At 45.8% G+C, this 11,646-nt stretch overlaps 2 protein-coding genes across 2 annotated transcripts; both read left to right on the top strand.

Moving 5' to 3' along the window:
• Positions 1–608: 608 nt before the first annotated feature.
• RPL23 (ribosomal protein L23) lies at positions 609–5,837 on the top strand. Its single transcript, XM_082442397.1, has 5 exons — positions 609–754; positions 1,314–1,397; positions 1,698–1,826; positions 5,476–5,589; positions 5,697–5,837. Exons 1-5 carry the CDS (start codon positions 742–744, stop codon positions 5,777–5,779), a joined length of 423 nt encoding a protein of 140 aa, XP_082298523.1. The 5' UTR covers positions 609–741; the 3' UTR covers positions 5,780–5,837.
• A 138-nt stretch (positions 5,838–5,975) lies between these two features.
• SPMAP1 (sperm microtubule associated protein 1) lies at positions 5,976–11,080 on the top strand. Its single transcript, XM_082442398.1, has 3 exons — positions 5,976–8,506; positions 9,865–9,964; positions 10,827–11,080. The coding sequence occupies exons 1-3, from the start codon at positions 8,300–8,302 to the stop codon at positions 10,982–10,984; spliced, it is 465 nt and encodes a 154-aa protein (XP_082298524.1). The 5' UTR covers positions 5,976–8,299; the 3' UTR covers positions 10,985–11,080.
• Positions 11,081–11,646: the final 566 nt, after the last annotated feature.

Here is an 11,646-nt window from a genome sequence, read left to right as displayed (position 1 = left end):
ATATCCACCTTCACCGCCACCCTGGCTGAATGTAAGCTCCACAGGGCATAAATGTTGATCTGTTTTGTTCTCTGATGTAGTCTAGCGTATGCCCAAAACAGAATCTGGCATAAAGTAGTCGTTTAATAAATATTTGAATGAATATATCGACAGAAAGAAGTCCGAAGAATGGGAGAAGTTGAAGCAGTGAAAGGAGTAATGAATAAAGCAAGATATCTAAAATACAGATGGGTATGGGACAAAGCAACACATATGGAATTATCTGTAGCGCTATAATGGTACTTCTCAGTTATATCACAACCTAATGAAACCGTTTCGAACTCTTTCCCTCTAGCCCCCGACGCCGTGTGTTCTTTGGAGGCCCCTATACAGCACAGACCATTTAATCATTTCTGAACCTCTAGCGTCCATCGAAGTCCCTGGCACATACTTAGTGCTCAGAGAGGTTTTCCGATAAATTAAACCAATGTTTCTCTGTCCCAAACAACTACTTTCGAGTTCGTATGCAGTGTACAGTGGGTACCATGCACGCTCCTGCAGCCCTCAACCCCTCCACCGCCCACTTCACAGCGAGAGCCCTACACGATGTCCAGGATTTATGACGTAATAAGACCGCGCCCTGGGGAAGAGAGGCGGATTGAACAAGCACCAGGTCACGTGACCAGATTGGGCGGGGCGTTGGAGTTGAGATCTCAGTGTCCTGTATAACTACTTCCTTTTTGTCCCTTTCCGGCGTTCAAGATGTCGAAGCGAGGTGAGTTTTTGGCTTTGGGAGATCCTTCGCCATCTGTCGCGAAGTGGCTGCTGGCCTCGCCGGGAACGGCGGCCATGGGCAGCTGGGACGCTTTGCTCTGCTCCGGGCCGGAGAGGGAGTGGAGGGACACCGCGAGAGCACCGGGAGAGCCCCCGAAAGTGACGGGGGGTCCTGGAGGGTTGAGTTCGCAGGATCCAGTCCTGATTCTTGACCGAATCCCGCGGGTTCACTCCACGCCTAGCGCTTCAGTAATGGGGTTGGAGTTGGACTGGCTTAATCCCCAGCGTGGGCGACTTGTGCGGTCTCTCGCCTTGCAGGAAGAACTACGTGGTGCAAAAGTTGGATCGAGAATTGAGTCGTCCAGGTCCCTTAATCTCAATGTAATGTGCTAATAGTGAGGAATTGGCTATTTGCCTTGAGAACTGGGTGGCACATGGGGAGGGGATAAGGAGTCCTAGAGAGAGCGAATCTACAGTGTACCGCTCCCCGAAGCACATGCGAATGAATATATAGCTTAAGAATGTGAAGGCACCTCTCCTGTTTCCCTTCTTACTTACAGGACGTGGTGGGTCCTCTGGTGCGAAATTCCGGATTTCCTTGGGTCTTCCGGTTGGAGCCGTGATCAACTGTGCTGACAACACAGGTGAGACCTTCGGCTGCACTCTGCCAAACTGCCCCTTTTAAAAGCACTCAGTGGGCCTTTTGCTAATGACCCACTGAGCCGTCAAGAAAGGGCAGAGTGAAAACACCGCTTTTGGGTGAAGCAGCAGCATGTTGTGTTGTTTTGCTTCAATCGGTGGTGTGACAAGGTGTTCCACCTGGGGGACTAACTGCTTGGGAGTGTGTGTGGAGGGGGAGGCCTTGGAGGTGTTGGGGAAATGCAGAACTGCCTAAGAAGCCCTCAAAAAAACTTTTTTTTTTTTGTTTTTGTTTACTTTTATAGGAGCCAAAAATCTGTATATCATCTCTGTGAAGGGGATCAAGGGACGACTGAATAGACTTCCTGCTGCTGGTGTGGGTGACATGGTGATGGCCACAGTCAAGAAAGGCAAACCAGAGCTCAGAAAGAAGGGTCAGTAGAGAGACCAGATCCTCCTTTTGGTCTGTGGACAGTTGAAGGACTTCTCCCTCTATTGGAAAATAGAACAGTAGTTTTACCATTCTCAGGGCCTCTTAAAGCTTGATTTTCTTTGAGAGGCAGTGTGAGATAAGCTGCAGTTGAAGTTCTATTCTTGCTGTCTTAAAGACCATTCTTTTATTTTTATTGGCGTATAGTTGCTTTATTTACAATGTTGTGTTAGTTTTTACTGCACAGCAAAGTGAATCAGCTACACGTATACATATATCCCCTCTTTTTTGGATTTCCTTCCAATTTAGGTCACCGCAGAGCATTGAGTAGAGTTCCCTGTGCCGTACAGTTCATTAGTTATTCTCATTAGTTATCTATTTTACACATAGTATTGATAGTGTATGTATGTCAATCCCCATCTCGCAATTCATCCACCACCACCACCCCACCCCCAGTTAAGTTCTTAGTTGGCTTCCGAAGTAAGCTAGGGGCTCTGCATATTTACCCTGCCATTTCCCCCAGCAAGTTCAGCCGATAGTTAACAGACCACCTCACATATTTATACCTATAGAAGCAAAAGCTCTGTCCTGGGATTTACAGTCCCATCCACATAGTTCCTTCCCCAGCTCTCCTTTTAGTTCTTGGTTTTTTTGTTCCAACTTAAATCCCTTCCTTTGTGCCTCAGATTTTTGCTGTGCCCCCTACTAGGGTTGTCTCTTCTATGAGAGCAGGTCTTTAATTAATTGCTGACTCCTAGGCTACAAATGAACATGGTGGTACCAGGTGAGATCACAGCCTTAAGACTTAAGTCACCTCAGGCAAGTTTCCTTTTCAGGAACTACTAATTTGAAAAGGAATAATTATACATAGATGAGATTAACTCAGGGTTGTGACTTGTCAAAAGTTTGGCATGGTTGCTTCTAAATGTCTTCTGGTAGAAACTAAAACAAGGAGCTGCTCATTGCTTAATCGTGGACAACCCCCAAAAGTTTTCCTACTAGATGTATGGGTTAGAGGGGGGCCTCAGACACTTCTGACTTGACTGACTTTAGAGCTTCTGATACTCAGTGTACTTGAGTTTCCAGCTCCTGAACTTTTCTCCTGTGCCTGCTTAGTTTGTCTCTGGCCTGGGATGTTTTGCTTTTTCTGAGAAGTCCTCTTAATGCGCAGTACACGTGTGACAGGTCTCAGCCATGTATCACAGTTACTCTTTGAAGGTCTGTATCCTACTCTATCCCCAGGTGTTTAGCCTTTTGGTCAGAAATCTTACTTTGTTGACCTCTAACATTCACTTGGGGGCTTGGTAGGCAAGGAATAAGCATTGTGCTTAAGCACTGATAAATCAATGTGTTGATTGGGATCAGCATGCAGCTAGACAGGCTTTCCTCTTAGAACACTTGCTGGGTCTGATCTGTGGCCTGGGGAGCTGTCAGGGAAGGGCAGAACAATTGTCCATCACTATGGGTGAGGTGGCAGCAGGATGTGCTGTCTGTCTCAATCAGTTGTGGGACAGACCAGAGGACACTTCATGGTTATAAAAATAGTTCTGACTTTCCAACTCTTAATTTTTTCTTTGGTCCTTGTTTCTTCTAAATGAATACAGTTGACCCTTGAGCAACGAGCAATGTGGGTTTGGACTGCATACGTCCATTTACGGATTTTTTTTTCCCCCACAATATATTACTGTACTACGCTATCTGAGATTGGTTGAATCAGTGGATGCAGAGGGTCAACTATAAGTTACACATGGATTTTAGACGGCACAGAGGGCTGGCGCCCCTAACCGTTCATTTTTCAAGGATCAGCTACATCTCCTGGCCTTAGACTTAATTATAACATACAGAAATGTGGAAAGGAGCAGGACTGGAAATCCGGAGTCCTGTATTCGTGTGGCCTTATTTATTTGCTAGATGCATTTGTGAGAATTTAAATTGTTCTAAGTAGATGAGAGTCCAACGGAGGAGGGTCTCAGCCAATATTATCTGTCACTCAGTGTGTTTCCCATTGTTAAAAAACTCAGAGACCATCTATGTACATAGATAGTACTTGCTTCAAGGATAGCCGGGATCTCTGTCCTTAGAAGATCCTGCATTTCTAGTGTCTGATATTAAATATGGAAATGTAACTATTATCCCTACTTTACAAGAGGAAAACTTGAACTCCAGAAGATTAAGTAACTTGTTCAAGGTCTCCAGGCTACTGTCAGTCAGGATTTGAATCCAGGCTTTCTTTCAAGTGCAGTAGATGCTTTGAATGTCTGGGAAAATGTTCACTTTAGGAGCAGGTAGCGTTTTTTGTTTGTTTGGTTTTTTAAAATTTATTTTATTTTTTTTTATTTATTATTTTTGGCTGTGTTGGGTCTTTGTCGCTGCGCGCAGGCTTTCTCTAGTTGCGGCAAGTGGGGGCTGCTCTTCGTTGCGGCGTGCGGGCTTCTCATTGTGGTGGCTTCTCTTGTTGCGGAGCACGGGCTCTGGAGCGCGTGGGCTCAGTAGTTGTGGCTCGTGGGCTCTAGAGTGCAGGCTCAGTAGTTGTGGCGCACGGGCTTAGTTGCTCCACGGCATGTGGGATCTTCCCGGACCAGGGCTCCAACCCATGTCGCCTGCATTGGCAGGCGGATTCTTAACCACTGCACCACCAGGGAAGCCCTGGAGCAGGTAGGTTTTTAAAAGTTACTTATGACCCTGGAAAACATTTCCTCAAAAAGTTAAACATAGAGTTAATTAAATAAGAAATAGAAGTTGAATTTCAGTTACCCAGCTCTTAGACCTCCAAGGGATGATCGTTTTTAATATTTTATGTCCTACTTTCCAATGTAAATGGGACCATTACCTTCCCGTAACCCATTTTTGCTTCACAAATTATTCTTGCATATTAAAAACTTAAAGAAGTCCATAATCATTTAAAATCGTTCTGTTCTGTGCATGTGTCATGAGATATTTAGGTTAATTACAGGTTTTGCTCTTAAAACAACATGTGCCCTGCAGTTAGAAAGGCATAAAGTGCTAATTTTTAGGTCAAGGTTTGCACTTGGAGGTTTTGATATAAATTGGGATGGAATATTGCATAATAAGGAGTTAATAGCTTGGCCTCTCCACTCATTCAGTGTGAGGAGGGTCCCATTCCCAATTCTATGGCATTAGGATCTTTTTAAAATTTATTTGGCTGTGCCGGGTCTTAATTGTGGCACATGGGATCTCTATTTGCGGCATGCAGGATCTAGTTCCCTGACCAGAGATCAAACCCAGGCCCCCTGCATTGGGAGCATGGAGTCTTAACCACTGGACCACCAGGGAAGTCGTGACATTAGGATCTTAAATAGTACCCACCTCTTGGGTGAAGTGAGGAAAAGTATAGAAAGTGCTTAGCAAGTTTCCTGCTGGTGTGTTGCTAATCGTCCTCCCAAAGTACAGATTTACACTTGCAAGGAAATGCAGGCAGTTTGGAATTAAAATGAGTAAGGTCTTTCCTTAAGGGGTGATTGGTGTTTACACTGTCTTTCACACTTGATTTTAGGAAATGAAAAGCTAATGAGTATACGTTCTGTCCAAATGGGAAATGTTGGAGAGCTAGCCAAGGTGTAAATTGCTTTCTCGTGGTGGCACTGGAACTTGGCAGGTTAAATGACAGCTGCTTTTTTTTTCCCCCCTCTCAGTACATCCAGCAGTGGTAATTCGACAACGAAAGTCATACCGGAGAAAAGATGGTGTGTTTCTTTATTTTGAAGATAACGCAGGGGTCATAGTAAACAATAAAGGCGAGATGAAAGGTAATAAAGAATCCACATCGTTGTTAGGCTTTTGAGACTGGATGATTTAACTTGAGTACAAGGAAAGGGCCCTTTGAGCTTATGTGTCACATCATTCTTTTATGCAGGTTCTGCCATCACAGGACCAGTTGCAAAGGAATGTGCAGACTTGTGGCCCAGGATTGCATCCAATGCTGGCAGCATTGCATGATTCTTCGGTGTATTTGTAAAAGAAAAAAACGATAATAAAAATTATTTGCTCCATGTCACTCTTCTTGACACCACCTAACCCTTACCCCCTCTGTAAAATAAAACTACCCAGTGCAGACTTTCTGTGGGCATGTGTAAAAAAAGATAAACAGTCATTGCACTTCTGTCAGTGTGCAGACTTTGGGGACTTTGCAATTTCTGCTGTAAAAACTTGAGTTTTTTAGTTCTTAAAATAAATTGCAGGTGGTAGATACTGCTTGGTGACAGGTTATCCCAGGTGACTACCCTACAGTTAGAAAGGTATTTGAGATAAGGTAGCATGTATGGTCAGATCCTTAACACTCATGGAGTTCAAGGAGTGATGTGAGTAGGAACCAGGTACACGCGTATATATGTGCACTTCTGCAGTTAACAGGTTTCCTCTGGGTAAGTTGGCACATAAATGAGTTGACATTTGTAAAACCTGACACATAATAATTGCTCTCATGGAAGATGACTAAGTTGTTAATATCTGCAAGTATTTTGCTATCAAAAGTATTTTGACAACGATGGTCATATATCTGCCAAACCCTAGCTTGAGAATAAAAGATGATAGAATGCCAGCACAACAGGCATGAGCCCTGGCAAATTCTGCCTGAAGGTATTGAACATTAGCCTTTTTTTTCCTAGCCATGAGAGTAACACTGTAGCTTTTTTTTTCCAAGCCATGACAGTTGATCTAGGTGACATTCAGGGTCTGGGGAAAATGAGCACTCAGCTGGTTTGGATCAATAGTCTGGCCTGAAGATGTTGGAAGAGGATTTTTACACTAAAGTTTGTGTCCACGTATCTAGTATCTGGAAATTGTTTTATCTGTAAGATTGGGTACAATGAAAGGCAGAGGATTAGAGTGTATGTGAAGACCCTAGCACAGTCACTTGGCGAGATGGCTTCCCTTTTGTCCTTCAGATGTACCAGAACTAGAAAGCAGTGGTTCTCAATCTGAGGAGTTGAAAATGTGCCCAAGTCATATCTCAGACCAGTTAAGTCAGACTGTGGAGGTGGGACCCAGGCATCAGGACTTTTTAAAGCTCCCTAAGAGATTCTGAAGTGCAGCCAAGATTGAGGACCAGTCCTCTGTCTAGACTGAGTCAGTCTTGGTTTTAGGAATATTAAATCCCAAAGTCTGTAAAATAGACCAGTCTTCCTCCCCTACCCCATCCTCCAGGCTGGTGAATTTCAAGTCTTTAATGTGACATGAAGCCCCCAGGTACTCCATTTAAAATGAATCTTTTTTTATCCCATTGCATAATATGAAGTTTCTCACCTGCCTTCCTCAAATGTGAGGTGAGAGCTGGGCCTGTCATTTTTTCCCCTCGTCCTCTCAAGTCCTCTAATGTTCTTTCCAGGTTCTTTTCACGTTTTAATAGAATGGGCTCAAATTATAGACTTCCTATAATTTCATATTTGATTGCTAGGAGCTCACCTGTCATAGTGTAGAAAGATTAAATATGCTGAGCATTGAGATGCTGGGGTTGGTGACTATTATGTGTAGGTATAATGCAACCTTCTAATTAATACATGTGCCTTTGTATTATATTATTATATCTAATACATTTGTTACTAGTATTATAATAGTAACATAAAAGAATTCCTGGATTTATTGCCTCATCTGTAAAATGATAATAGCACCTCAGAGTTGGTGTGAGGAGCAGAGGAATTTGTATAAGCCACTTTGATATGTAAAGCATCTATATAAGGGTTTATTATTCAAGGGAAATTTGGGAAGTAAAAAATAAATATAAAGGAAGGAAAAATCACTTGTAACAACAATAACTAGGGAAAATCACTGTTCATGTTTTGCTGTATCCTATCATATATACATAATATTAGACAGAGGGAAGTATGGTACTTACTGTTTTATTGATAAGTATACAACTTTTACTGTTTTGTTGGTTTTTTAAATTTAACGGGAGGAGGAATAGCTGATGAAAAGAATTGGGTGGGGAGGGGAGAAGTGCTTTAAGTGTGTTTACTGGAAATCAGGAGATCTGAATTCTGGTTCTGGATCTGCCACTAAATGGATTTAGGGAATATTCCAACATTTCTGAGCTTCAACTTCCAGTTCTGTACAACGAGAGTTGGAAGTAGATGCTCTCTGAGCTCTTTCTGATCCTTTCTGGGTACAAGCTTTTCAAGGGAACTGGGTTTGGGAAATATATATAATAAAGTGGGAGCAGCGAACCTTGCTCTTAAAAGGAAAACAGGGAGCTGGGCCCGACTGCGTTAACACTGCCCACATTCAGTAATCCCCCGTCTCTTCAATCTCTGATTCCTCTTGCATGGTTCCCTCCTAGACATCCCTGACCTCTGGACCATTTAAGCAACTTCCCCCTCAGCCCCGAGAGCCTACCTCGTAGGATGGGGACAGTAGGGTTTGTGTCACAGGAGTCTTTGACATCACGTAACAATGCGCAGGGGAGCCCCCACCTAGGACCCTCCGCTCGCGCTAGAAAAGCCTTCGGAGGCTGCGGCGGTTAGGATGGCGCACTTTTGCGTGTGTCCTCTGTGGCTGGAGAAGAGCTTCATCTTGGATGGAGTGGCCGTGAGCACCATGGCCCGCACCTATGAGCACGTGAGGCCCAAGCTCTGGTCGGCGATTCCACCCTACAACGCGCAGCAGGACTACCACGCCCGCCGGTACTTCCGGAGCCGCGTGGTTCCGCCCATCTTGCGGAAAACTGATCAGGTACAGGAGCGCAGCGGAGGACCCCACCGTTTGTGCCCGCAGAGCTTGGCCCTCGTGGCGGGGCCGACTTCCCAGATCCGGGCGTCTCATGGCAGCGCCCTCACCACCAGGGAGGCTCCCCGACTCGCACCCTCTCAGTTTTCTTAATGAAACCCGGGAACTGGCGGAGGCGGGAGACAGGTGTTGAGCGCAAGCTCACTGAGCTCACAGAACCACCTTCCACGCCTGAACTTGAGAATGATCTCATTTTGGGTTTCTGCAAGCCTCTGCCAAACAAATGGGTTTCGTTGTCCTTTTTGGCATCACGGATCCACCCTTTGGGGTGACCTCCCGCCGCAAATTCTCAAAAAGCCCGACAATCGGTAAAAAGACAAAGAACTGCCTAGGTGAGGGGCCCTTGGTCCGGTGACGTCATAGTTCAAGAGGGCTCGCTCGCTGCGACCTTCTGTGAGCTGCCTGGAAGGAAACCTCCCAAAGTTCTGCAGCCCTCGCTTCTCCCCAGGCCTTTTCCCTCGTGGATGTTGCCCCTCCCCCGCAGAGTACTTCCCCGGGATCAAAGATTCTGAGGCTATTATAGGCTCAGCTCCAATTTTTTTCAACACTTTTGCTTCCAATATTTGTGTCTATAATACATGTCAGTGACTTAGGGAGAGGAGGACTTAATGCGGGTTATTCTGTGAACAAATCTTGGGAGTTTTTGTGGTCCCGGGTGTTCGTGTGTGCGCATGTGTGTTCAGTACATGCATATGGACACACACATCTGTGTGTGCCATGTTTGTGTGTGTTTGCTGTCTACTCGTAATTTTTATAGCAGAAGGAGCCAGAATCTGGGGGAAAACTCGAGAGTTTAAAAGCTTGAAAAATAATATGGTGTACACACTTTTGAAATTTTCTATGTTCCATTTTGTAAGTATTCTTTAATCGTCACAGACACCATTTGTGGTAGGTATTATTTTCATTTACATGAAGATCATGTTTATTGAAACTTTAGTATGCCAGGCCCTTTATTTGAAGGCCCTTTATATCTCACTTAAATTTCAAAGCAAACCCCCATTTTACTGTTGAGGAAATTGAGGTCCAAAAAAGCTGTGTCATTGTCCTAAGGTCACACAGCTTGTTAGGGGTAGAGCTGGAATTAGAACCAGTCTCTCTGGCATTAGACATTGAGCCCTTAACTGCCAGGCTACACTGCCTCTCCCTGAAAGGCAATAAGTCACTAAGTATATTTAATCTGTCTGGCCCTGTTACCCCTGGCTGTGACTTCTCCCTCCCTCCAACAAGCCCGGAGGCGGGGGTTGGACTGTGCATCTCTCTGCATCATGACTGACAGTCTTCTGCATTTTCTCCCTCATTCTCAGGATCATGGCGGTACAGGAAGGGATGGCTGGATAGTGGATTATTTCCATATCTTCGGGCAAGGACAGAGATACCTCAACAGGAGAAACTGGGCAGGGGCAGGCAAGTGCCACCTCCCTTTCCAGTCTCACCATGGTCCCACCTAGGAAGAGGGGTGTGCATTCCAGAGAGAGAGAAACAGGGCCATAAAGAGACCTGGTTGGGGGAAGCGACCCAGGGTCTGACTGCATCCTCCAGCTCTTCCTCTCATACATGTGCAGATGGTGTCACAGTGCTCCCTAATAGTTATTGAGCGTCCGCTGTATGTCAGGTGATTTTTACCCTCAGAGTATCCTCAGGTTGCAGCCAGGGAAATTGAGGTTTAGGGAGTTAAAATGATTTGCTAAGAAGGGCTGAGCTGGGGTTGGAATTCTACTCTTTCCAACGAAATCCTGTGTTCTTCTCACTGCTCCCAGAGCAGGCTGTGTCCTGCTCACTCTCTAGGCCCCATTTAGCAGCAACAGGAAAAGGGAGAGTTGAGACCTGTTTTTCTGGCAGGGTGAACCCTCCTCCCACCCCAACTCCACCACCCTTTGGCCACATTCTAGTCACATGTCCCCTGGCACCATTGGCCAAATTGAGCTCATCCATTTTCTCCAGCTGGGTCAGATGCAAGGGTGAAATTTTCTCAGTTCTCCTGGCAGCAAAGCAAGTTCAGCCAAGCCCAGAAATTTCTGGCCCTTCCCGTCCCAGCATGTACCATTCACGCTCCTCCTGCATGCTATTCCTAGTATGAGGTCTGGTTTCCAGGATGCCATCTGTCTCCTCCACCTCACCAACCCTTGGCTTTTCAGGATTGAGGGTTCAGCTGGGACATGGGAGCACTGTGACTATACTGGATTGGCCTCCTGTACCAGCCCAATGGGAGTGGGGAAAGCAAGAGGGGGCTGAATACAGGCTCAGGCCTCTCTCTCTGTCCCGCAAGGGCATTCCCTCCAGCAGGTGACCGGACATGACCACTATAATGCCAATCTGAAAGTGACCCAGGGGTTCAATGGTCAGTTTGGCTATCGCCGGAACACCCCAGCCCTCCGCCAGCGCCCATCTGTCTTTGGAGAGGTCACCCAATTCCCTCTCTTCTAACAGCAGCTCTTCTCTTCACACTCCTCGACCTGACTTTCTAAGATGTGTATATGAACTCTCAGTGTTACTTTATATTAAAACTTTTGTGTGTGTGTCTCCAAGTGTGCTGTTTCTTCTTTGAGGCTGGTGGAGGGGGCAAGCTAGTTTCTCCATCCTCGGCTTCCCTACCCTATGGAGGAGGTGGGAGGAGAAAGGGCATCTCAGGCTGTGCCCTTAAACTCCATGCAAACGGAGTGCCAGGCTTGAAAGGAGAGGCCTCAGGTCTCCCCTGCCGCTGTGATAAGGAGGAACCACACTACTTAAGCCCTCATCCAAGCTCTTCCCCAGGCATCGGGACGGCCCAGGTCAGAAGCTGGCTACTGTTTCCATCAAGAACAGAGCAGGCAGTGTGGCCACAGGGATTGGCATCGGTTGCCCTGAGAAGGAGTTCCTGATTTTCCTGAGTCATCCCATCCGAAAGAACTGACATCTTCCTTCTCCTTCCCACCCTCAACTCATCAAGAGGCAGAGGACGAACAGAGTGTATCTGGGGCCGAGGATTCTGACACAGTAATACCCTGTATACGGAAGCTTTCTCTACTAATGCTATGTCAGTTTCCTTTTCAGCTAGTTTCCAGCATGTCATTTTTCAAGTGCCCCACCCAGTTTCCTGGTGGCCAAGA

This window comes from Balaenoptera physalus (assembly GCF_965194825.1).
Source record: "Balaenoptera physalus genome assembly, chromosome: 20".
NCBI classification, from domain to species: Eukaryota; Metazoa; Chordata; class Mammalia; order Artiodactyla; family Balaenopteridae; genus Balaenoptera; species Balaenoptera physalus.
This window is presented reverse-complemented; position numbering and strand designations above follow the sequence as displayed.

Bases quoted from the DNA above. Each gene is read 5' to 3' on its own strand.
- RPL23 (XM_082442397.1), top strand. The intron at 1,398-1,697 runs GTGAGACCTTCG...TTACTTTTATAG, and splicing joins CAACTGTGCTGACAACACAG to GAGCCAAAAATCTGTATATC. The intron at 1,827-5,475 runs GTCAGTAGAGAG...CCCCCCTCTCAG, and splicing joins ACCAGAGCTCAGAAAGAAGG to TACATCCAGCAGTGGTAATT.
- SPMAP1 (XM_082442398.1), top strand. From the start codon at position 8,300: ATGGCGCACTTTTGCGTGTGTCCTCTGTGGCTGGAGAAGAGCTTCATC. The intron at 8,507-9,864 runs GTACAGGAGCGC...CCTCATTCTCAG, and splicing joins TCTTGCGGAAAACTGATCAG to GATCATGGCGGTACAGGAAG. The intron at 9,965-10,826 runs GCAAGTGCCACC...CTGTCCCGCAAG, and splicing joins GAGAAACTGGGCAGGGGCAG to GGCATTCCCTCCAGCAGGTG.